This window comes from Lagenorhynchus albirostris, chromosome 20 (genome assembly GCF_949774975.1).
Source record: "Lagenorhynchus albirostris chromosome 20, mLagAlb1.1, whole genome shotgun sequence".
Taxonomy (NCBI): domain Eukaryota; kingdom Metazoa; phylum Chordata; class Mammalia; order Artiodactyla; family Delphinidae; genus Lagenorhynchus; species Lagenorhynchus albirostris.
The window spans coordinates 31,401,438-31,427,005 of record NC_083114.1 but is presented as its reverse complement, the minus strand read 5'-3'; the positions used below and the strand labels follow the sequence as shown (position 1 = coordinate 31,427,005).

At 39.1% G+C, this 25,568-nt stretch overlaps 1 protein-coding gene across 9 annotated transcripts in view; it reads left to right on the top strand.

The window, feature by feature from the left end:
• The first annotated feature begins 20,475 nt into the window (after positions 1-20,475).
• Positions 20,476-25,568, top strand: part of RNFT1 (ring finger protein, transmembrane 1) — a 34,662-nt gene continuing 29,569 nt past the window's right edge. For 8 of the 9 annotated variants that reach the window (XM_060135112.1, XM_060135116.1, XM_060135113.1 and 5 more), the window contains exons 1-4: positions 20,476-20,611; positions 21,902-22,359; positions 22,558-22,634; positions 23,764-23,864. In XM_060135112.1, the coding sequence (XP_059991095.1) occupies positions 21,957-22,359; positions 22,558-22,634; positions 23,764-23,864 (581 nt within the window). In that variant the 5' untranslated portion in view covers positions 20,476-20,611; positions 21,902-21,956. Of the gene's footprint in view, positions 20,612-21,043; positions 21,168-21,901; positions 22,360-22,557; positions 22,635-23,763; positions 23,865-25,568 lie in introns of those variants that run through there. The other variant, XM_060135111.1, reaches the window with a different exon arrangement.

The window sequence follows — 25,568 nt, the reverse complement described above, 5'->3', positions numbered from 1 at the left end:
ACAGACATAGAGAACAGACTCATGGTTGCCAAGGAGAAGGGGGATGGGAGAGGGATGGAATGGGAGTTTGGGGTTAGCAGATGCAAACTATTACATATAGAATGGATAAACAACAAGGTCCTCCTGTAAGCATGGGGAACTATATTCAATATCCTGAGATAAACCATAATGGAAAAGAATATTTTAAAATGTATATATATGTATAACTGAATCACTTTGCTGTACAGCAGATATTAACACAACATTGTAAATCAACTATACTTCAATAAAAAAAACTTAGTAAGATAGATAGATAGATAGATAGACAGATAGATTACCTGGGCAGTGGGAGAAGAATCATAAAGGAAAGTGTTTCACTATTTGAAAATTGTTTTTTCTATCATGGAAGCATAAATAAAATCAAAACAAACAATAGACTGGGAAAATATTTATAACATATGAGTTACAGTCCCTAACATACAAAAAGTTTCTACAGACTAATGAGAAACAAATGACCAATAGAAAAATGGAAAAGGGATACAAATAGGCACGTTGCAAAAGAGGAAATTCAAATGTTCAATAAAAATACGAAAAGATGTTCAGCCTCATTAGTCAGGAAAATGTAAATAAAAACAAGAATAAGGGGCTTCCTGGTGGTGCAGTGGTTGAGAATCTGCCTGCCAATGCTCAAACACGGGTTTGAGCCCTGGTCTGGGAGGATCCCACATGCCGCGGAGCAACTGGGCCCGTGTGCCACAGCTACTGAGCTGGTGCGTCTGGAGCCTGTGCTCCACAACAAGAGAGGCCGCGACAGTGAGAGGTCCACGCTGCGCATGAAGAGTGGCCCCCGCTCGCCGCAACTAGAGAAAACCCTCGCATAGAAACAAAGACCCAACACAGCCAAAAATAAAATAAATAAATTTATATTTAAAAAAAAAACAAGAATAAGATATCACTTGACACTGATTGGCAAAAATCATAAAGAGTGATAATATCTGGTACTGAAAAGGGTGAGTAAAGGAAACTCATAGATGCTGGTGGGAATATAAATTACTTCAACAAATTTGGAAAATATTTGAGCTAACAGTCTCAGTTTTGGGGAATCTATCCTGCAGAAATAAAGGCATCGAAATGCAAGATAAATACACTGAGAACACTGGGTATTACTATTGTGGCTATCATAGATTGTTGTAGTAACTGCCTTTAACTTGTTCACACCTCCTGGTATGCTTGCCCTTTTTGCAGTGTGATTTGCCACTCCTCCCACTGAGAGTTAAAGTCTATTTCTCTACCTCTTGAATCCTGGACTTGGCCATGTGACTTCCTTCCACCAATGGGATGATACAAGTGTGGCACAAACAGTAGCTTAAAAGTAACTGTAGGGGGCTTCCCTGGTGGCACAGTGGTTGAGAGTCCGCCTGCCAATGCAGGGGACACGGGTTCGTGCCCCGGTCCGGGAAGATCCCACATGCCGCAGAGCGGCTGGGCCCGTGAGCCATGGCCGCTGAGCCTGCGCGTCCGGAGCCTGTGCTCCGCAACGGGAGAGGCCACAACAGTGAGAGGCCCGCGTACCACAAAAAAAAAAAAAAAAAAAAAGTAACTGTAGGGACTTCCCTGGTGGTCCAGTGGTTAAGACTCCACACTCCCAATGCAGGGGGACCGGGTTCAATCCCTGGTCAGGGAACTAGATCCCACATGCCACAACGAAGATCCTGCACATGGCAACGAAGATCCCATTTGCCACAACTAAGACCCAGTGCAGCCAAATAAATAAATATATGTTAAAAAAAAAAAAAAAGAAAGCAATTGAAAATTGGAGCTTGCTCATTCTTGCTAATAACCAGCCTCTTGGAGGATGAGAGATCATGTGGAGAAGGCCCTGGTTATCCCAACCATCCTTGTTGAGGCCCCAGATATGAGTGAGGCCATCCTAAACCATCTAGTCCCAGCTGAGCTGGCCCAGACTAGAACTGACCAGCCAACTCAGAATTGTAAAAACTAATAAATATTTGTTGCTTTAAGTCACTAATTTAGATGACATGTTTCACAGAAAAAAATAATTGATACAGTAGTGAAACACACAGACAGATAAAACGAGCTACCAAAAATCTGGATGTAATCAATGGGAAATGGTGAATGAATTGTTTCACATCCCTGTCACAGACTATTATGCAACTATTAAAGTGTTAGGATCTTCATCTATTCAGAGCAACACTGTCCAGTAGAAAGGTAATGGGAGCCACATGTGTAATTTTAAGTTTTTAATAGCTACATTAAAAACAGTAAAAGGAGATAGATGAAATTAATTTTAATAATCTATTTTATTTAACCCAATATACCCCAAATATTATCACTATAACATGTAATTAATAAAAAAAATTTTGTGTGAAATATTTTACATTCTCTTTTTTTGTACTAAGTCTTAGAAATCTGGTGTGTATTTTACACTTCAGTCAGTTTAATTCAGACTAGCTACATTGCAAGTGTTCAATAGCTACTCGTGGCTAGTGATTACAGTACTGGATGACAAAGGTCTAGAGGACAGCCCACAATGCATAGAAGTTACAGATTCAAATATGTGATTCTCTCCACAGCTCCCCCCCATTCTTTTTTTTTTTTTTTTTTTTGTGGTACGTGGGCCTCTCACTGTTGTGGCCTCTCCCATTGCGGAGCACAGGCTCCGGACGCATGGGCCCAGCCGCTCCGCGGCATGTGGGATCTTCCTGGACCTGGGCACGAACCCGTGTCCCCTGCATCGGCAGGCGGACTCTCAACCACTGCGCCACCAGGGAAGCCCCCCCCATTCTTTTTTAACAGAAAAGCCAAATAAGTGTACATAAGTATGCAGAATGGGATAGAGGGATGTAACCCAAGTTGTTAAAATTGTTTTGCCAGCCAGCCAATTGAGGTTGGAAGGAAAGGGAGATTATATCTCTTTATACATTCTTGTATTGTTTAGCTTCATTATAAAGGTATATTAATTTAAAAATTATTTTTAAAAGTTAAAAAGCATAAAATAAAATAAAACAAAAACAATGAGATAAAAAGGAGGACACATCAAAAGCTCCTAACTGAGGTTACTTTCTGGAGTCAGTATGAAGAAAGAATTTTACTTTTAATATAGGTCCTTTTTAAAAATATATATATTTATTTATTTATTTATGGCTGTGTTGGGTCTTCGTTGCTGTGTGCGGGCTTTCTCTAGTTGCGGCAGGCGGGGGCTACTCTTCGTTGTGGTGCATGGACTTCTCACTGCGGTGGCTTCTCTTGTTGAGGAGCACGGGCTCTAGGTGCATGGGCTTCAGTAGTTGTGGTACATGGGCTCAGCAGTTGTGGCTTTAGGGCTCTAGAGTGCAGGCTTAGTAGTTGTGGTGAATGGGCCTAGTTGCTCCACGGCATGCGGGATCTTCCCAGACCAGGGCTCAAACCCATGTCCCCTGCATTGACAGGCAGATTCTTAACCACTGTGCCACCAGAGAAATCCCAATATAGGTATTTTTGCACTATTTGTATTTTACTTTTTAATATTTATTTATTTATTTTGGCTGCGCTGGGTCTTAGTTGCAGCATGCGGGATCTTTGTTGCAGCATGTGGAGTCTTAGTTGTGACATGCATGCAGGATATAGTTCCCTGACCAGGGATCAAACCTGGGCCCCCTGCATTGGGAGTGCAGAGTCTTACCCACTGGACCACCAGGGAAGTCCCTGAATTCCTTAAATTTTAACCACAACCACACCTTACTTTTTTACAATTTTAAGTGTTACATTTTAATTTAAAATACGGATATATTTTAAATATTTAATTCCTCATACTAAATATTTATTAAGCATCAGCTCTGATAGGCCCAGACTCATTAAGCCACAACAATTTTTAACTTATAGAATGTGTGGAAAATATTTTTGAACATGGAGAACTTATGGTGCTCCTTCTTTCTCATTCCATGTAAGGTCAATCTCCTACTGCCAATTATTATTCTATCAGGGAATGAAATATATGGGATCAGCTTGCCACTTAAAAACCTAATGTTACTTAGTAGCCAAAAATGCAATCTCCTAACTCCTGCCTTACTTCAGCACTGTCATTTTTTTATAGAGTACATAATATGAAGATACTGAATATCCTAAATCTTTTGTCATTAGTTTACAGGACACCTCTAGTATTATTTGCCCAGCATCCATATTGTTATTGTGCGAGCAAGCATCTTGCAAAATGTAACCTTGCACCCCTGGCCATAATTAATTCTGGAAGTGGGCAACTGGGTGGGTCAGAGCACATCTAAGAATATGTGGACCTTGGATCCAAAGAGTTGAGCCAGTCACTCTCCAGTAGCTGTTAAAGCTATAAGTAAAAAAATCTGGAGCTATCAGCAGTCTTGTTTCCCTTTGGGTGGAATAGGGAAGCAAAGGCAGTCAATCTGCAGAGACAGAAAGAAAAGAGAATTGCTCAGAAGGAGCAGAGAAGAGATAGAAAGTGAACTCTCATGACTTTTACACCCTTGATGCCAGGTTTTTCAGAGATTGATCTATATCTCTATTCTGCCTTCAGCATTATTTTTCTGTCTGTGACCACTTTATCTTTCAATAAAAACTTCTTTTACAACTAAAGCCAGTTTAAGTTGGGTTTTTTTTTTAACATACGACCAAATAATTCTAGCAAATACAAAGAAAGACAAATGTATAATGACTGCAGTTGGGGGTTTTTTCCCTATTTTCCATTTGTATTCTAGCATGACATTATACAACTTTCAAAATTTTTATTGAATCTGGGCTTCCCTGGTGGCGCAGTGGTTGAGAGTCCACCTGCCGATGCAGGGGACACAGGTTCGTGCCCAGGTCCGGGAAGATCCCACATGCCGCAGAGCGGCTGGGCCCGTGAGCCATGGCCGCTGAGCCTGCGCGTCCGGAGCCTGTGCTCCGCAACGGGAGAGGCCACAACACTGAGAGGCCTGCATACCGCAAAAAAAAAAAAAAAAAAAAAAATTTTATTGAATCTGAAATTTGCCTATTCATGATTGAGGCATTATTGGTTGCATACTGAGCATTCATTCCTCTACTTCCCTTCCTAAAAGAAAACTTATTTGTTCAGGTATTCACTCCTTTCCCCCAAGTAGCACACTAACTGAGGGAAAGATGGTCCATCCTATTGCCATGCATGGCATTTCCCTAGCAACTGTGTATTAAAAGTAATTACACTACAGGGAAAGATTTTTATTCTATGGTTAGAGGAGAGGTTTTTATGTCCTTTGGGACATAAACAAGGAAAACTGCAGTTTTATCTGCTGCTAGAAGCCATCTCACCACCATGAAGAAAGCAGGCATGAGGACAAAACCGACAAATTGAGGAGGGCAAAGGCCAGAAGAAACACAAAGAAACAGAGCCAGCATCTCAATCAAATATTCCATGAACTCTACCTCTAGAATTCTTATATAAGATAAGTAAGATAATAAATTCTTAAATTGTTTATGCCACTTTGAGGTGGATTTTCTGTTATTGCAGCTTAAAACATCCTCATCTTTTTCATCATCAAACATTATTTAATACCCATTATATATGGCAATGAGAAAGAAAGGAGGTATAAACCATTGTTCTTCTCTGAAGGGACTTAGGATCTAATTAAAGAGGACAGATTTATTAAAATATTATGTAATCATTTAGGTAACATGTTAAGTCCTAAATGAGCAATATGGATAAATAAATGGAGAAGATTCAATCCCTTCTATTGAAGTATTATTTTTTAACTTTAATGAAAATGTTTTTCATTTATAGAATACCTGATGCTTTTTTAAAAATCTGCCTGTTCTTTTTTCATAATATCCTATTCTTGCCTTGTGGATTCTTTTCCTTTCAGACCTTGAATAATTTAAGCATAGTTATTTTAAGGCATGGCAATGGGAATTTATGATGGATTCAAAGAAAGATAAGCAGTGCAATTTGGTTGGAAACATTTGCTACTCCATGGATGAGAATCACTGGCATAACCTGGGAGCTTATTAGAAATGCAGAATCTTGGGCTCTACCCCAAACTACCAAATCATAATTTGCATTTTAACAAGATCCCCTGGTGATTGGGGTTATTCATATAAACATGAAAGTTTGAGAAGTCCTGCTGTAAAGGAAGAGAAAGCAATAAAGTTAGGGAGGTTACTAAGACTCCTCTGCTATTTTAGATTTAAATTTTAGTCCTTTGTGGTAAATGAACACAACTAGTCTTCATAATCTCTAGTATAGGTTACTTAAAGACTCTGAAAAAAAAGCACTTATTTAATTCAGAAAGTACTTCTACATTTACAAAGCTTCCAGATGATTATTACTATATTATTATTACAACAATTATAACTTCAATATAAACAAAAGCCAGTTATCAGAACTTTTTAGTGATATAGATAAGTGGAAATTTACTCATCCACAGGTGAATGTATAAATAAACTGTGGGCAATCCATACAATGGATGCTATACTCAGCAATTAAAAAAAATGAACTATTGATTCATACAATAGAATGAATGAACCTCAAAGAGTATGAATTAATGAATAGTATGAATGAATCTCAAAAACATTATGCTGAGTGAAATAAGCCTTGCACAAGAGAATAAAGTTCTATAACAACTATATCCATGGTGAAAAAAAAAAAACTGATTGCTTTTGGCATTGGTTAAGGACAGGAATTGACTGGGAGAGAGCATATAGAATTTTTTGGAGTTACCAAAATATTCTATAGCTTGATAAAGGTTAGGGTTACACCAGTGAATATATGTGTCAAACTCACCAGAATGTATACTCAAGATTTGTGCATTTCACTTTACATTAAAAAGTTGTAGAAAAATTGAACCCTAGTTAACAATACATATGCTGAAGTCTTTAAAGGTGAAGTGTACTGATAGCATATGCAATTTGCTTTGAAATGCACAAAATAATAAGATGATTTGATAGATAGATGGACTAGCTGGTTACAGACAGGAATGGTTAGTTATATGATAAAGTGAATATACCAAAATGTTACCTATAGAATATAGACTGGGGGTGGGAGGATATATGGGTGTTCACTGTATGATTCTTTCAACTAATCTCCATATTTAAAAATTTTCATAATAAAATGTTGGGGGAAGGAAGAAAGTTGCAGAACATCACTGTAATTTTGTTTAAAAGTATAAAATGTCAGCTTCCCTGGTGGTGCAGTGGTTGAGAGTCCGCCTGCCGATGCAGGGGACACGGGTTCGTGCCTCGGTCCGGGAAGATCCCACATGCCGTGGAGCGGCTGGGCCCGTGAGCCATGGCCGCTGGGCCTGCGCATCTGGAGCCTGTGCTCCGCAACAGGAGAGGCCACAACAGTGAGAGGCCCACGTACCGCAAAAAAAAAAAAAAAAAAAAAGTATAAAATGTGTTGAAGAGGACATATTTGTATATGCATAGATAAAGATATGAAAGCTACATACAATTGCAGAAATTGTCAAGCTGATCCTAAAATTCATATAGAAATGCAAGGGACCCAAAATAGCCAAAACGGTCTTGAAAAAGAACAAAGTTGGAGGACTGACGCTTCCTGATTTTAAAACATACCACACAGCTACAGCAATCAGGACAGTGTGTTACTGTATAAAAACAGACATACAGATCAACAGAATAGAATTACAGCCCAGAAAAAAATCCTTACATTTACGGACAACTGATTTTCAACAAAGATGTCAAGAAAATTCAATGGGAAAGAGAGAGTCTTTCAATAAAATGGATATCCACATGCAAAAAATTAACTTGAGCTCCTACTTCACACCACATATAAAAGTTAACTCATAAAGGACTGCATGGACTTCCCTGGTGGCGCAGTGTTTAAGAATCCGCCTGCCAATGCAGGGGACACGGGTTCGATCCCTGATCTGGGAAGATCCCACATGCCACGGAGCAACTAAGCCCATGCGCTACAACTACTGAAGCCTGCGTGCTTAGAGCCCGTTCTCTGCAACAAGAGAAGCCACCACAATGAGGACCACAAGCACCACAACGACGAGTAGCCCCCTCTTGCCACAACTAGAGAAAGCCCGTGTGCAGCAACGAAAACTAATACAGCCAAAAAAAAAAAAAAAAAAAGGATCACAGACCTACATGTAAGATAAAGCTGTAAAACTCTTAGAAAAAAATAGAAGTAAATTTTTGTGAACCTTGAGGAATGGTTTCTAAGATATAACATTAAAAGTATAAGCAACCAAAGGAAAAAAATAAACTGGGCTTCATCAAAATAAAAAACTTTAATGCTTCAAAAATGCCATCAAGAAAGTGAAAGACAACCTACAGAATGGGAGAAAATATTTGCAAGTCATATATCTGATATGGAACTTGTATCCAGAGTATATAAAGAAATTTTAAATTCAATAACAAGAAGACAAAAACCCCAATTTTTAAAAAGAGCATTTGAAAAGATGTTTCTACAGAAAAGACATGCAAATGAATGATAAGCATATGAAAAAATGCTCAACATCATTAGCCATCAGAGAAATGCAAATCAAAACCACAGTAAGATTCTACTTCACATCTATTAGAATGGTTATAATCAAAAAGACAGATAATAACAAATGTTGGAAAGGATGTGAAGAAATTGGGATACTCATACACTGCTGATGGGAATGTAAAACAGTACAGCCACTTTAGAAAATAGTCTGGCAGCTCCTCAAAAAGTTAAGCACAGAGTTACCATGTGACTCAGCAATTCCACTCCCATGTATACACTCAAGAAAAATGAAAACATATGTCCAATATAAAAACTTATATATGAATGTTAATAGCATCGTTATTCCTAATAGTCAACAAGTGCGAAACTCAAATGTCCATCAGCTGGTGAATGGATAAACATATTGGCATATCCATGTGATAAAATATTACTGGGCAATAAAAAGGAATGAAGTACTGACACAGGCTTCAACATGGATAAACCTTGAAAACATTATGTTAAGTGAAAGAAGCTGTCACAAAAGACCACATATTGTATAATTCCATTTATGTGAAAAGTCTGTAATAGGCAAATCCACAGAGACAGAACATAGATTAGTGGTTGCTAGTGGAAGGGCAGATGGGGGAATGAGGAGTGACTATTAATGGACACTGGGTTTCTTTTTGGAGTAAAGAATATGTTCTAAATTTATGATGATGATGGTTACTCTGTGAATACACTAAAACCTACTGAATTTTATACTTTAAAAGGGTAAATTTTATGCTACGTGAATAATATCTCAATAAAGCTATTATTTAAGAAACACACTTAGAGTTTGTTGTCTGGTACACAGAGGTGACTTTCGGATCTCTGCCAGTAGCAAGAGGGGGAAAAACTGCAAGCGCAGTAACCGCTGCTAAGAAAACACCAGCAGTTTTTAATTTTATGCTGTCCTATATTTTGCTGTGACTCTCGTAGCTTTCAATAATGCTATACTTGAGGCCAAAACAGAAATGCCTTTCATATTTTATTATAACAGCTAAGCTGGAAAATAAACTCACCAATTGCTTTTTTTAAAAGGAAATGAGCTAAAAACAACATAGATGTAAGTGTAGCTTAAATAAACCTTTGCTCAGTAAGATGAATGTGTTCACAGGGAAAGGAGAGTTTGGTAGTAAAAACAGTTTAAAGCGTTACATTATTTTACTTTATTTTTTAAAAAGCATTTTGTTTCATTTACTGTGGATGGTCAAACATTTTTTTCTTTCAAACATCATTTTAAAACAGATGGTAAATCTGTTGGATAGTAAAAAGAAATGACATCTTGTTTCCATTTTCCTATTCCTTCCAGTTCATCTCTTTATTATAAATCATTTTCCATTGTTGGAAGATACTAAATTTAAATCAAACTGAAAGGAAAAAAAGCATGTGGCTATATTCATAAATTTGTGTTTCTTAGCACTGCTGCCTTTTATAGCCATTTTATGAAGAATATTTCAAATTGATCTATTCTTTCTGGATCTGAACAAATTGAGTTTCTTTTCTTGATCAAACAGATTTTCAAGAAACCTATTTACAAAAAGAAAAAATATGTAATTATGATATATAAACATTTACATAAATTTTAATACTCTTCCATGAGAAAAGATCTGAAACTGGTAAACATTTAAGGAACGGTATTAAGTTTAATTTGTAATGATAAATAAATAAGATGTACAGTGCTTACCATTTTCTTAGACTAAAGTGCTGTACATGAGAGTGTGTATTATGTATGCGGACATACATGCATATATGTAAGTGTATAATACTCACAATTATGTAAATTAATAAATAAAAATTCCTTACAATAACTCATTACAATGAGGCAACAAAGAAAAAGCAAGGTTAAGCAACTTCTCCAAGCTGAATTCAGGGAGTCTGGCACTACAGATGATGTTTGTTTTTTTGTTTTTTTTGTTTTTTTTTTTTTGCGGTACACAGGCCTCTCACTGTTGTGGCCTCTCCCGTTGCGGAGCACAGGCTCCGGACGCGCAGGCTCAGCGCCATGGCTCACGGGCCCAGCCACTCCGCAGCACGTGGGATCCTCCCGGACCGGGGCATGAACCCGTGTCCCCTGCATCGGCAGGCGGACTCCCAACCACTGCGCCACCAGGGAAGCCCCCAGATGATGTTTTTGATAATTACTCTAGGTACATATCAAGAGCTCTGAAAACATTAAACAAACCAATAGACCCTTCCTATCTTCTATTCTGAACTGCCCTTTATAAAACACGAAGAACTTCCTTTGGACATATGATGCATCTAAAGTTTATTGTAAAGTTCTTCTACTTTAGCAGGTAACTAATTTCTGGTTTTGAACCTTCTTTGATCTGTGACAAAACTCTCTAGGTTTGATAAATCCAAATAATTTTTCCATCTAAACCACATTACTTTAGGATCAAGTATAAATACATTTAAAAAGATGCATTGGAGGGCTTCCTTGGTGACGCAGTGGTTGAGAGTCCACCTGCCGATGCAGGGGACACGGGTTCGTGCCCCGGTCCGGGAAGATCCCACATGCTGCAGAGCGGCTGGGCCCCTGAGCCATGGCCGCTGAGCCTGCGCTGCGTCCGGAGCCTGTGCTCCGCAACGGGAGAGGCCACAACAGTGAGAGGCCTGCGTACCGCAAAAAAAAAAAAAAAAAATAGAGATGCATTGGGGATGTCACTGAGGGAAGACTGCATCTAGAGGCAGGACCAGAAAGCCACAAAGGACCAGGAAGCACAGGACCAGAGTGGCTGGCTGCCCTGGAGGTCCTGCTCTCATGCGTAATGCTACCCTAGCCACCCATCCCCCTCCTGAACAGGGATCTGAGAATGTACCAAGAGTCCCCCCAGCCTTAGCCAGGGGACCCTATATATAGGGTCCATGTGCAATAGGGAGGGATGTCTTCTATTTTATGCTATCCCCTAGCCACCCACTGTTGGAGCAGAGTGAGAAGGTATTTTCAAGACAAAGCACAGGTACCACAAACAGAAGTTGTGAAGTTGCAAAAAAAAAAAAAATTGAAAATAGGTTAATAAATCCATATCTGGTCTTCCCTGGTGGTGCAGTGGTTGAGAATCTGCCTACCAATGCAGGGGATACGGGTTTGAGCCCTGGTCTAGGAAAATCCCCCATGCCGCAGAGCAACTGGGCCCGTGAGCCACAACTACTGAGCCTGCGCGTCTGGAGCCTGTGCTCCACAACAAGAAAGGCTGCGACAGTGAGAGGCCCGTGCACCGCGATGAAGAGTGGCCCCTGCTTGCCACAACTAGAGAAAGCCCTCGCACAGAAATGAAGCCCAACACAGCCAAAAATAAATAAATTTATTTTTTTTAATAAATAAAAAATAAAAATTAAAAAATCCGTATCTTTATTTTCCTGGAGGTAAAAGAGTGAGCTACATGATGGAAATAAATTTTTATATAAGGAATGTATCTATTTTGATACTTTGGACTTTTAGCTTTAAAAAAGCCAAAGAAAACATACTTTTTAATGTTATAAAGATAATCAACTTCATACAACTAATTTCCTTGGAACAATTCCCAAAAGATATTTTTATTTTGGGAGAGAGACAAAAATTGCCTCCCTATACACAAGTTCTACAACCAGATTGCTCTATGACATTTTTCCTAAAAGCATTCATTTTAGGAAACATGGCCAACTTGTACCAACTTCAACTGAGTTATAGTTAATGCTTGGAATTTTGTGTTAAGAAGGAATCTTAGGATGAACAAGAATGAGATTGATATAAGAGGTGGCCAAGAGGCTGAAGTAGGAGGAATCTGAACTTACCTCTTCCCACAGACACACCAAAATTACAACTACTTACATAACAACTATCTATGAGAACAACCTGAAGACTAGCAAAAAAGATCCTCACAACTAAAGACATAAAGAAGGAAACACAATGAGATGAGTAGGAGGGGCAGAGATGCAGTATAGTCAGGACTCACACCCTGGGGGTTAGTGACCCACAACTGGGTAGAGTACTACAATTGTAGAGGTACTCCCTAAGGAGTGAGGGGTCTGAGCCCCATAGCAGGCTCCCCAGCCCAGGGGCTCTGCACTGGGAAGGCAAGCCTGCACAGCATCTAGCTTTGAAAACCGGGTGGGCTTATGTTCAGGAGAGCCACAGGGCTATAGGAAACAGAGATTTCGCCCTTAAAGGGCACATGCAAAATCTCGCACACTGAGTCCCAGTACAGAGGCAGTAGTTTGAAAAAAGCCTGGGTCACACCTACTTTCGGATCTTGAAGAGCCTACCAGAGAGGCAGGAGGCAACTGGGACTCACCCTAGGGCTGGAGACAGTGGCAACACATTTTTGGGAGCTCCTCCTGCCATGATAACACTATGCTGGCAAGCGCCATTTTGGAATCCTCCCTCCAGCCTATTTAGAGCCAGGGGCCCAGCCCCGCCCACCAGCGGCTAGCACCAGCCCTGAAGCCCCCAGGCTGTGCAAACAGCTGCACAGAGACCTGGCCCCATCCTCCAGCAGGCCAGTACCAGCCCTGCACCTCCCCAGGCTACACAGTTAACCACACTGGAAGCCTACCTCACCTTCCAGCAGGCCTTGAAGCCACAGCACAAGGGATGACCTCATAGCCAACTGGGGAGGGAGCCCTGCCTACTAGAACGCTTACAGCAGTCAGCCCCACCATAAGAGGAGGGCGCACACAACCCACTAAGGGAGCACTGCTAGAGCATGTAACTCTGGTGACCAAGGAGAGCATGCTGCTGGGTCCCATAGTACGTCTCTTACATAAAGCCACTTTTTAAAGATCAGGAAATATAACCAACATACCTAACATGTAGAAATGAACAGAGAATTGGGCAAAATGAAGAGACAGAAGAATATGTTCCAAATGAAGAAACAAGATAAAACCCCAGAAAAACTGAGCGAAATGAAGAGAAGCAATCGACTAGATAAAGAGTTAAAGGTAATGATCATAAAGATGCTCACCAAACTTCGGAGAAGAATGGAGGAACACGAAGAGAATTTCAACAGAGTTAGAAAATATAGAGAACAACCAAACAAGCTGAGGAATACAATAATTGAAATAAAAATTACACCAGAAGGAATCAAGAGTAGATTAGATAATAAGGAGAAATGGATCAGTGATCTGGAAGACAGAGTAGTGGAAATCACCCAAGCTGAACAGAGAAAAGAAGAAAGAATTTTAAAAATTGATGATAGTTTAAGAGACCTCTGATCAAGTGTATTAACATTTGCATTATAGGGGTCCCAGAAGGAGAAGAGAGAGAGAAAGAGGCAGAGAACTTTTCTGAAGAAATAATAGCCGAAAACATCCCTAACCTGGGAAAGGAAACAGACATCCAGATCCAGGAAGTACAGAGAGGCCCAAAAACATGAACCCAGGAGGTCCACACCAAGATACATTATAATTAAAATAGCAAAAATTAAAGATAAAGAAAGAATCTTAAAAGCAGCAAGACAGAAGTAAATAGTTATATACAAGGAAAATCTGACTTTTCAGCAGAAACATTGCAGGCCACAAGGGAGTGGCATATTATATTCAAAGTGATGAAAGGAAAAAAACTACAACCAGGAGTACTCTACTCAGCAAAGAAAAAAACACTACAACCAAGAATATTCTACCCAGCAAGGTTATCATTCAGACTTGAAGGAAAGATAAAGAGTTTTACAGACAAGCAAAGCTAAAAGAGTTCAGCACCACTAAACTGGCCATATTAAAGGGACTTCTCTAAGCAGAAAAGGAAAGGCCACAGTTAGAAACTTTAAAATTGTAAAACAAAAAAACTCACTGGTAAAGGCAAACACACAGAAAAGGTAGATCAACCACTTATAAAACTACTAGGAAGGTTAAAAGACAAAAGTAGTAAAATCCTCTTTATCTACAATAAATAGTTAAGGGATACACAAAACAAAAAGATGCTGATATGATGTCAAAAACATTAAACATGAGGAAGGGGTAAAAGTAGTGAATTGTTAGAATGTGTTTGAACTTAAGACATCATTAACGTAAAATATTCTCATATGTGTGTGTGTGTGTGTGTGTGTGTGTGTGTGTGTGTATATATATATGGGGGGAAGAGTTACATATATAAAACTCATGGTAACCACAAACGAAAAATCTATAATAGGTATACACACAAAAAAGAAAAGGAACCCAAACGTAACACTAAAAATAATCATCACATCACAAGGGCAGAGAGCAAAAGAAGAAAGGAACAAAAAAGAACTACAAAAACAACACCAAAACAATTAACAAAATGTCAATAAGTACATACCTATTAATAATTACTTTAAATATAAATGGACTAAATGCTCCAATCTAAAGATACAGAGTGGGTAAGCGCCACAACAACTGAGCCCACGTGCTCCGGAGCCTGTGCGCCACAACTAGAGAGCCCACATGCCGCAACTACTGAGCCCGTGTGCCATAACTAGAGAGAAGCCTGCGCGCTGCAATGAAGAGCCCATGCACTGCAACAAAGATCCTGTGTGCCTCAACTAAGACCCGATGCAGCCAAATAAATAAATAAATATTTTTTAAAAACCAAAAGATACAGAGTGGGTACATGGATTTTTTTTTAAAGAACCATATATATGCTGCCTACAAAAGACTCACTCGGATTTGAAGACACACACAGACTGAAAGGGAATGGCTAAAGGTATTCCATGCAAATGGAAACGAAAATAAAGCTGGGGTAGCAATACTTATATCAGACAGAATAGACTTTAAAACAAAGATTGTTTTGAGGTAGAGACAAAGATGGACATTACATAATGATAAAGGGAAACAAGAAGATATAACAATTGTAAATATATATGCTTCCAACATAGGAACACCTAAAAACATAAAGCAAATACTAACAAATGTAAAGGGAGAAATTGACAATAACAGTATGGGACTTTAACACCTCACTTACATCAATGGACAGATCATCCAGACAGAAAATCAATAAGGAAGCTCTGGCCTTAAATGACATATCAGACCAACATCAATATAGATATTAATATATCTATTAATGCCATTAATGTAGGTATTTATAGATATATAGAGAACATTTCATCCAAAACAGCAGAATACACATTATTTTCAACTGCACATGAAACATTCTCCAGGATAGATCACATGTGAAGTCACAAAACAAGTCTCAATAAATTTAAGAAGATTGAAATAATATCAAGCATGTTTTCCAACCACATGGAATGAGACTATAAATCAACTACAAGAAAAAAACTGCAAAAAAACAAAAAAAACCAAGTGGAATCTAAACAACATGCTACTAAACAACCAATGAGTCACTGAAGAAATCAAATAGGTAATCAAAAAACAACTGGGGATAAATGAAAATGGAAACAACTATCCAAAATCTATAAGATGCAGCAAAAGCAGTTCTAAGAGGGAAGTTTATAGTGAGACAAAGCTACTTCAAGAAACAAGAAACATCTCAAATAAACAACCTAACCTTACACCTAAAGCAATTAGAGAAAGAAGAACAAAAAAAAGCCAAAGTTAGCAGAAGGAAAGAAATCATAAAGATCAGATCAGAAATAAATGAAAAAGAAATGAAGGAAACAATATCAAAGATCAATAAAACTAAAAGCTGGTCCTTTGAGAAGATAACGAAAATTGATAAACCATTAGCCAGACTCATCAAGAAAAAAAGGGAGAAGACTCAAATCAACAGAATTAGAAATGAAAAGGGAGAATAACAGACACTGCAGAAATACAAAGGATCATGAGACATTACTACAAGCAACTATATTCCAATAAAATGGACAACGTGGAAGAAATGGACAAATTCATAGAAAAGCACAACCTTCTGAGACTGAAAAGGAAGAAACAGAAAATATGAACAGACCAATCACGAGCAATGAAATTGAAACTGTGATTAAAAATCTTCAAACAGGGGCTTCCTTGGTGGTGCAGTGGTTGACAGTCCGCCTGCCGATGCAGGGGACACGGGTTCGTACCCCGGTCCGGGAAGATCCCACATGCCGCGGAGCGGCTGGGCCCGTGAGCCATGGCCGCTGAGCCTGCGCGTCCAGAGCCTGTGCTCCGCAACGGGAGAGGCCACAACAGTGAGAGGCTTGCGTACCGCAAAAAAAATAAATAAATAAAATAAAATCTTCAAACAAACAAAAGCCCAGGGCCAGATAGCTTCAAAGGCAAATTCTGTCAAACATTTACAGAATAGCTAACACCTATCCTTCTCAAACTCTTCCAAAATATAGCAGAAGGAGGAACGCTCCCAAACTCATTCTACGAGGCCACCATTACCCTGATACCAAACCAGACAAAGATGTCACAAAGAATGAAAACTACAGGCCAATCTCACTGATGAACATAGAGCAAAAATGCTCAACAAAATACTAGCAAACAGAATCCAACAGCACATTAATAGTATCATACACCATGATCAAGTAGGGTTTACTCCAGGAATGCAAGGATTCTTCAATATACGCAAATCAATCAATGTGATACATCATATTAACAAACTGAAGGATAAAAACCATACGATAATTTCAATAGATGTAGAAAAAGCTTTCAACAAAATTCAACACCCATTTATGATAAAAACTCTCCACAAAGTGGGCACAGAAGGAAGCTGCCTCAACATAATAAAGGCCATACATGACAAACCCACAGCCAACATCATTCTCAATGGTGAAAAACTGACCATTTCCTCTAAGGTCAGGAACAAGACAAGGTTGCCCACTCTCACTGCTATTATTCAATATAGTTTTGGAAGTTTTAGCCACAGCAAATCAGACAAGAAAAAGAAATAAAAGGAATCCAAATCAGAAAAGAAGTAAAGCTGTCACTGTTTGCAGATGACATGATACTATACATAGAGAATCCCAAAGATGCTACCAGAAAACTACTAGAGCTAATCAATGAATTTGGTAGAGTAGCAGGATACAAAATTAATGCACAGAAATCTCTTGCATTCCTATACACTAATGATGAAAAATATGAAAGAGAAATTAAGGAAACAATCGCATTTACCCCAGCAACAAAAAAAATAAAATACCTATGAGGAAACCTTCCTGAGGAGACAAAAGACCTGTATGCAGAAAACTATAAGACATTGATGAAAGAAATTAAAGATGATACAAACAGATGGAGAGGTATACCATGTTCTTGGATTGGAAGCATCAACATTCTCAAAATGACTATACTACCCAAAGCAATGTACAGATTCAATGCAATCCTTATCAAACTACCAATGGCATTTTTCACAAAAGTAGAACAAAAAATTTTACAGTTTGTATGGAAACACAAAAGACCTCGAATAGCCAAAGCAATCTTGAGAAAGAAAAATGGAGCTAGAGGAATCAGGCTCCCTGACTTCAGACTATATTACAAAGCTACAGTAATCAAGACAGTATGGTACTGGCACAAAAACAGAAATATAGATCAATGGAACAGGATAGAATGCCCAGAAATAGACCCACGCACATATGGTCACCTTATCTTTGACAAAGGAGGCAAGAATATACAATGGAGAAAAGACAGCCTCTTCAATAAGTGGTACTGGGAAAACTGGACAGCTACATGTAAAAGAATGAAATTACAACACTTCATAAAACCATACACAAAAATAAGCTCAAAATGGATTAAAGACCTAAAAGTAAGGCCAGATACTATAAAACTCTTAAGGAAAACAAAGGCAGAACACTCTATGACATAAATCACAGCAAGATCCTTTTTGACCCACCTCCTAGAGAAATGGAAATAAAAACAAAAATAAACAAATGGGACCTATTGAAACTTAAAAGCTTTTGCACAGCAAAGGAAACCATAAACAAGATGAAAAGACAACCCTCAGAATAGGAGAAAATATTTGCAAACAAAGCAACTGACAAAGAATTAATCTCCAAATTATACAAGTGGCTCATGCAGCTCAGTATCAAAAAAACAAACAACCCAATCCAAAAATGGGCAGAAGACCTAAACAGACATTTCTCCAAAGAAGATATACAGAAGGCCAACAAACACATGAAAGGATTCCTGGGTCATAAAACTCAGGAAAATATTTAAGGTACATAAATGTACTAAATTTACAAATATACTAAAATTATCAATGTACTAAAACATATTGATGCCTCATTGTGGTGGTAGCTGGATTATGTGAGATTGAGTCTCTTTCTTCTGTTTCTTAAATTCTCATAAATTTTAAAGTTTAAAATAAAAATATCCATGTTGTAGTTGGAATGATAAAATATATCAATATTAAACAAATAAGTCTCCTTGAAAAATTCATTACAGCCCAGATCTTGGCTTCAGCCTTTGCTACAGACCGAATTTTTGTGTCCCCCACAAAATCCATATGTTGAAATTCGACCCCGGATGTGATAGTATAAGCAGGTGGGGGTAGGTGATTAAGGCATTAAGACAGAGCCCTCATGAAGGCGATTAGTGCCCTTATAAAAGTGTTTCCAAAGGGCTCCACCACCCTCCAACCATGTGAGGACACAGCCCGAGACAACACTGTCTATAAACCAGGAAGCAGGACTCACCAGACACCAAATCTGCTGACACCTTGATCTTGGACTTCCCAGGCTTCTGAACTGTGAGAAATAAATTTGTTGTTTATAAGCCATCCAGGCTATATCTTACTGCAGCCCAAACAGACTAAGACAGACTCACTGACCCAGAAACCTAATTTCTCGGGAAGACTTACATTAGTGAAGCTCATGGAGACATATACACACACACACACACAAAAGCAAGTATCTTGCAATATCTCAAGGGGAAACAGATCTAATACCGGTTGGTGGGGACTGGGAGAGTGCCTTTCTAACCAAGGGAAATGGTTTGGTAATAAAATTAATATGATTTAAGTACAACCTCAAAGTGGTTAATTCAGATTAAACAGTGGATTCAGTTGTACTCTGAAATAGGAGAAAATAAGGTGCAAACAATTTCATGATTAAGAAGCCTAAAAATTCACACACCAGCAAACTAACTTGCGCAAAGTTGTGAATGGTTTTAAATCAGTGACCAGTAAAAAGACAAAGTATCACTTTTCCCACTAGATATTCAACTCATGACGTGTGTATATGTATGAAAATTTACCCTCTCTAGTGAGGGAAGATTGCACACCTCAAGCGTGGCACGGATTTTTAATTTCAAGACCTAACCACCAAGAGTTACTTACTTCACGTCAATTTCTAGAAATTAAAGGTAAAAAACTTGAGGTTCAAAATAGAAAGGCTATTGGTGGTTGTGGGAATGGGGCAGACTCATGGAATACAATTAAGTATCATTTAGAATATATTTTGGCTAGAGACCAAGAGGCAAGGTTCTTCGTTTCTTCCGTTTAAACTTTTTCTTAATAAATCTTTTATTTTGGAACAGTTTTCGGTTAACAATTATAGCGAAGATAGTACAGAGTCCCCTATACCCCATACAAGACAAGTTTTTTAAACTCTAACTTCTACTTCCACCCCTCCCACCACCCAAACCGTCCCCCACTTCTCTCCGATTCTATCTCCTCAGGTTTCAGCAGGGCCTTGTTCTCACAGTGCAAAGTTAGGATTGTAACGGAAACCCAGTTCAGTTCAAACTTCACCGTCCAGCCACAACTGGGTCAGCTGAGCTAGCCGACACCAGAACACTCCCGCCCCGCCCAGCTCTTTCAGAGGCGCTCCGACCCCTCGCCAACGTGGCTCCTCCAACTGAGGTCCCGGGAGACGCGAGCCAAGCGGGACCAAAGCGCTGGGCAGCTTCCAGAAGCCAGGCGCGCCGGGAGCAGGACCAGGTGAGCACCCAACAGCACGCTCCTCCCTCGAGGGGAGGTTCCGAAGGCTAAAACATTTTTAACCTCAAAACTTCCAGACCTTTAACCGGCTTGGGGCGAGTTACACAAACCTACGCACATTCGCTTATTGTTTAACGCAGACGCCTCCGGGCGCTTCTCGGCCACAACCGCCTCTTCACAGCCAGCACCCCCAGACGGCCTCTGCCCCGCCCCGTCGCCGCTGCCAGTCCCTCGGCGCGTCGCGCGGGGCCGGGGCGCGCGCGCGTGAGGACGTCCGGGAGCGCGCGCGCCGCCGCCGCTGCCGCCGAGCTGGGCGGGAGTTGTTGGCGGTGGGTCTGAAGGTGATGGCCTTGACTGAAGGCCTCGAGGCGGCATCTCCCGCTGTTTCTGCAGTCGCTGCCCGGGACTCGGTGCGCTCATCGTCATGAGAGGTCAGGCCTGGGGGAAGCGGGCGAAGGAGGCGAGGGGCCGCGGCGGAATGGGCTCTGGGGAGAATAACTGAGGCACTCGAAGGTCGAACGTGGGAGGAAAAATCTGTCCTGGAGATTCCGGAAGAGCCCGTTGCGTTTACTTTTCTTCCCTTTTTCTCCCCTTTCTTGCTCGTACTTGGAGGAAAGCGGGAGGGTTCTGTTTTTATTTGTGGAAGAAGACGCTGAAATTCTCCCGTCCAGCGTCGGTCTTCAGAGGTTGGAGGAAATAAATAGCAGTCGTGGCGTTGGAGCATCAGTGAAAGCCTCTAGTGAATGGCACTAAAAACCAAACCGCCCAACAGTAACTGAAAAAAAAAAAAAAAGAAAAAAAATTCCAAACCTAGGAATGAAATAGAATGACACGGAACATGCCCTGACGTTAACCCCAGCTTCCTCCTACAGAAACGGCAGAAAGGCTCAGCGTTTCGTCAGCTGGATCCACGACGGCTACCCACACTCGTCATTTAGGGATCTTTCCGTGCCAGTGTACTCTTTCCCGACGCCCCTCCCCTCAAAGGTGGCATTTTTAATGTGCAGACTACGTAATTATCCTTATTCAGAATAAAGAGTCACTTAGCAATTACATGGTGACTCCCCAAGTCTTCCTATTTTAAAGGTATTTAGGTAACATCCTTGGGGGTGACAGGAAAAGGTAATACTCCTGGTATTAATTATTGGAAACTTTTTTATTAGCTTTGGGAAAGCTGTTTCAGCATAAAACGAAATTTGTAGGTCACCTAAATGAAATGTTTATTAGTTCTCCATGATGATACTTAATGAGTTAAGATTTGATGCTTTTTTCTTCCTAACCTTTCCACACATTAAAAAAAATACTCACTCTTATTAGATGTAGAATCTACATCAGAGATGAAACTGTTCCAGTTGAACAAAGTAAATGTATTTAAGTGTTCTAGTATGATTGAGTACTAGTACTCATATTATTAACATCTGCTAAGCACCAATATTTTGACTGTTTTGCCAGTTCCTTCTGTCATTAGAGAACTGGAGGCATCTGAAGCTAAACTTTTTTGGTAGCAGATGTTCCCTAAAGCATAGTTTGCCTAGGGCAGCAGAGCCTTCGCATAAAGGGAGAAGATGGAGGAGTCTAGTAATAAGCAATAGATAACCTGGAAATAATTCATGTACTGTGACTATCAGCCTCTCCTTTAGTGAATAAATTATTCCTAGTGAGCAATATATTGCCTGTACGTAACTGTTCACTTAGAATATTTTCTGCGCTTTGATTTTTAGGAGACAGAGCCCTGAAGCAAAGAAATCTGGATCACAGAAAAAGTATTCAGGGGTCATGCAAGCCAACTGTAGCCAACTGCACAGCCCTTCAGGAGCTGCAGGCAGTGAGGATGCCTCAGCCTCCCAGTGTGTCCAAACAAGATTGACAGGAGAAGCTTCCTGTCTTTATTCTGGAGATGTTCATATTCAGATAAACTCCATGCCTAAAGAATGTGCTGAAAATCCAAGCTCCAGAAATGTAAGGTCAGGTGTCCACGGCTGTACCCATGGATGTGTACACAGTCGCTTACGGAGTCACTCCCACAATGAAGCAAGGCAACCTGATGATACCGAGATGGAGTCTGGAGATCGTGGTAGTAGCTCCTTCTCAGAATTCCGATATCTCTTCAAGTGGTTGCAAAAAGGTCTTCCATATATTTTGATTCTGGGTGTCAAACTTGTTATGCAGCATATAACAGGTAGGGTATAATAAAACATTGAGCTGTTTCATTACTATATGCAGCTAATTTTCTTTCTTTATTGGTAATCTACTTTAACCTATGTATTTCAGTTTCTTATTTTCTGTTAGTTTTTAAAATTGTATATGCTTCCTTTAAATTCATGTCATGTTAGCTCTTTTTTTTCCTTTCAATTAACTGGACCTTATTTTCTAACAGGAATTTCTCTTGGAATTGGGCTGCTTACAACTTTTATATATGCAAACAAAAGCATTGTAAATCAGGTCTTTCTAAGAGTAAGTATAACCAGCAACTAAAAATTTATTAAATGTTTCTCCCTGTAGAATTATATACTCATTTTTGAGAGAAATAGGAATAAAGACAGTTTATTTGATAAATTTAAATAGATATAATGTACCATCCATGATATATTAAATGTTGTTATCTAAATGACCTGGAATAAATGATCTGTCCTAATACGGAATTGATTCACCTTATTTTCTTTGTATATTGGGTTCCTGATAAAGAAAAACTAGACAGAAGGATTAAAGGGTTTAGAACACACTATTTGATCTGATTTGTCAAGTGCTATCATGTTTTAAGTTAGTTTGACCGTACTAAGTAATATAATCATCATTAAAAACTTCAGCTGTTGTACTATAAGATTTAAAATAGTCAAATAAAACGTACACTGAATAAATGGGTATTGAACTATTTATTTAGGTTTCTCTTATTTAAAGAAAACTAAACCCAAGAAGTTTTTCCATAAGAAATTATAAAAGATTCCTATTCATGTAAATTATTGGGAAAACAGGATTAGTTTATAAAATTTCAAGCAACTTTCAAGGGTTATATCTGTGTAAAGGATCATACATTTTGACCTGAAAATTCCTAGTTAGAACCTATCAAACCATAAAAGTTTAATTCAGGGTTTAAAACTAGTAAAATTTTTAATTAAACCAGTAATTAAAACAATTATAAAACTGAGATTAAAAACATTTTATTAAATTCTTATTGAATTGAGAATTTTAAAAATTATATTTATAAACCCTGGCAACATAAATGCAGTTTTTAAAAGTCTGTTTTGTTGGGAAGGCAAAAATAGGAAGCCGCAGAAGTAAAGTTTTTATTTACGTAGGTCCTTTATGTCCGTCTGTAGAAGATTTGGCTTTGAAACATAGGTAATGTTACACAATGAGGAAACTTGTATTTTAAAAATCTGTTTATGTGTTTTGTTTTTTTCACTAAAGGTATGTAAAATAGAATGTGATGATGTACAATTTAACAAATATTCTGTATTTTTATTAAGATAAATTAATCTATTAAATGTTCTAAGTTAATAAATTAGTCATTAAAATAGTTTAATGATATTTAAAATTCTGGCATAATTCAAAGTAACAAATTATAAAATTGTTTATTTTTCAGGAAAGGTGCTCAAAGATTCAGTGTGCTTGGTTACTGGTATTCTTAGCAGGATCTTCTGTTCTTTTATATTACACCTTTCATTCTCAGTCACTTTATTACAGGTAATTAGAGGTCCAAGTGCACAATCACATTTTTATGTAATCGTATATCCATAGCACTTTGCATATATCTTACTTGCACATACTTAGAGTTCAATTTTTACCTATCTGTCTCTTTCCAAGATTGAGAGCTTAAAGTGACTTACTCACATTTTTATACCCAGTGCCTTGCCTCACAGCAAGTGCTCAATAAATACTTAATTTTTGATACTTAAATTTTTACTTATATAATCAGTAGTTACTAAATACCATTAGGTTGTTGTTGGTGATCTTTTTTCGTTTTTCATTTTTGATAAATAAAAATTGTATATATTTAAAATATACAACACGTTTTGATATATGTATACATTGTGAAATGATTACCACATCAAGCTAATTAATATATCCATCACCTCCCTTAGTTACCTTCTTGTGTGTATGTGTGATAAGAACACTTGATCTTTGTCTCTAGAAGACGACTTGCTAAAGGACAGTAGTTGATAAGTTTCCATGTCAGATGGAAGTGTTCTGAATTTTCAGCTTTAATCAGATAATTAGAAGTCCTGGTTTCAGTGGAGTTGGAGAGATGTGGACAAATCTGGGATATAGTTTGTAGGTGTAGCCAGTACTACTCGGATTGGATTGGGTGAGTAGGTAAGGGGGAAGAATCAAGGGTGATAGTGGGTTTTTTTAGTCTAAGCAACTGGCTGGATGGTGGTGCCATTTACTGGGCTGGGAAAGACTGGGGAAGGAACTGGTTTTGAGGGAAAATCAGTAATTTTGTTTTGAACATGTTAAGTTTGAGAGGCCATGTAGAACTGTTAAAGTGATTATAGATATTTGTCATGAGCTCAGAGTAGAGGTTAGGGCTGTAAATTTTGGTGTTATCAGCATATGGTTGATATTTAAAAACCAAGGAACTTGACAAGACTAGTCAGGGAAAGAAAGTATAGACAGAGGAGAGGGCCCAGGACTGGACATGCCCACGATTAGCCAGAGGAGGAGCAGCAAAGGAGACTTAAGAAGGAACCATCAGGGACTTCCCTGGTGGTGCAGTGGTTAAGAATCCGCCTGCCAATGCAAGGGTTCGAGCCCTTGTCCAGGAAGATCCCACATGCCGCGGAGCAACTAAGCCCGTGCACCACAACCACTGAGCCTGTGCTCTAGAGCCCGCGAGCCACAACTGCTGAGCCCGTGTGCCACAACTACTGAAGCCCTTGCGCTGAGAGCCCGTGCTCCACAACAAGAGAAGCCACCGCAATGAGAAGCCCGCGCACCGCAACGAAGAGTAGCCCCCACTCACTGCAACTAGAGAAAGCCCGTGCGCAGCAACGAAGACCCAATGCAGTCAAAAATAATAAATGAATAAATTTTTTAAAAAAAGGAACCATCAGTCACATATGAGAGCCACTAGAAGAGAGTGGTGTCAGAAGTCTAGGAAGAAAGTATTTCAAGGAGAGAAGAGGGGGAAAAAGTGACCTTCGAATTTAGCAAGAGGGAGGGAGTTGGCGATCTTGACAAAAACAGTTCAGTGGAAAGGAGGGGTTAGATTCCTGACTGGAGTTGATTGAAGACAGATTGGCAGCTACGGAGTATTTGTGAGTTTTTTAGATTATAGGCTAGAAAGATATCAATCATGACAAGTTAGGAAGACTCGTTCTTTGTGGAGGGAAGATTTGAAATTCAAACATTTAAGAAGTTTTTAAAATAAATTTATTTTTGGCTGCA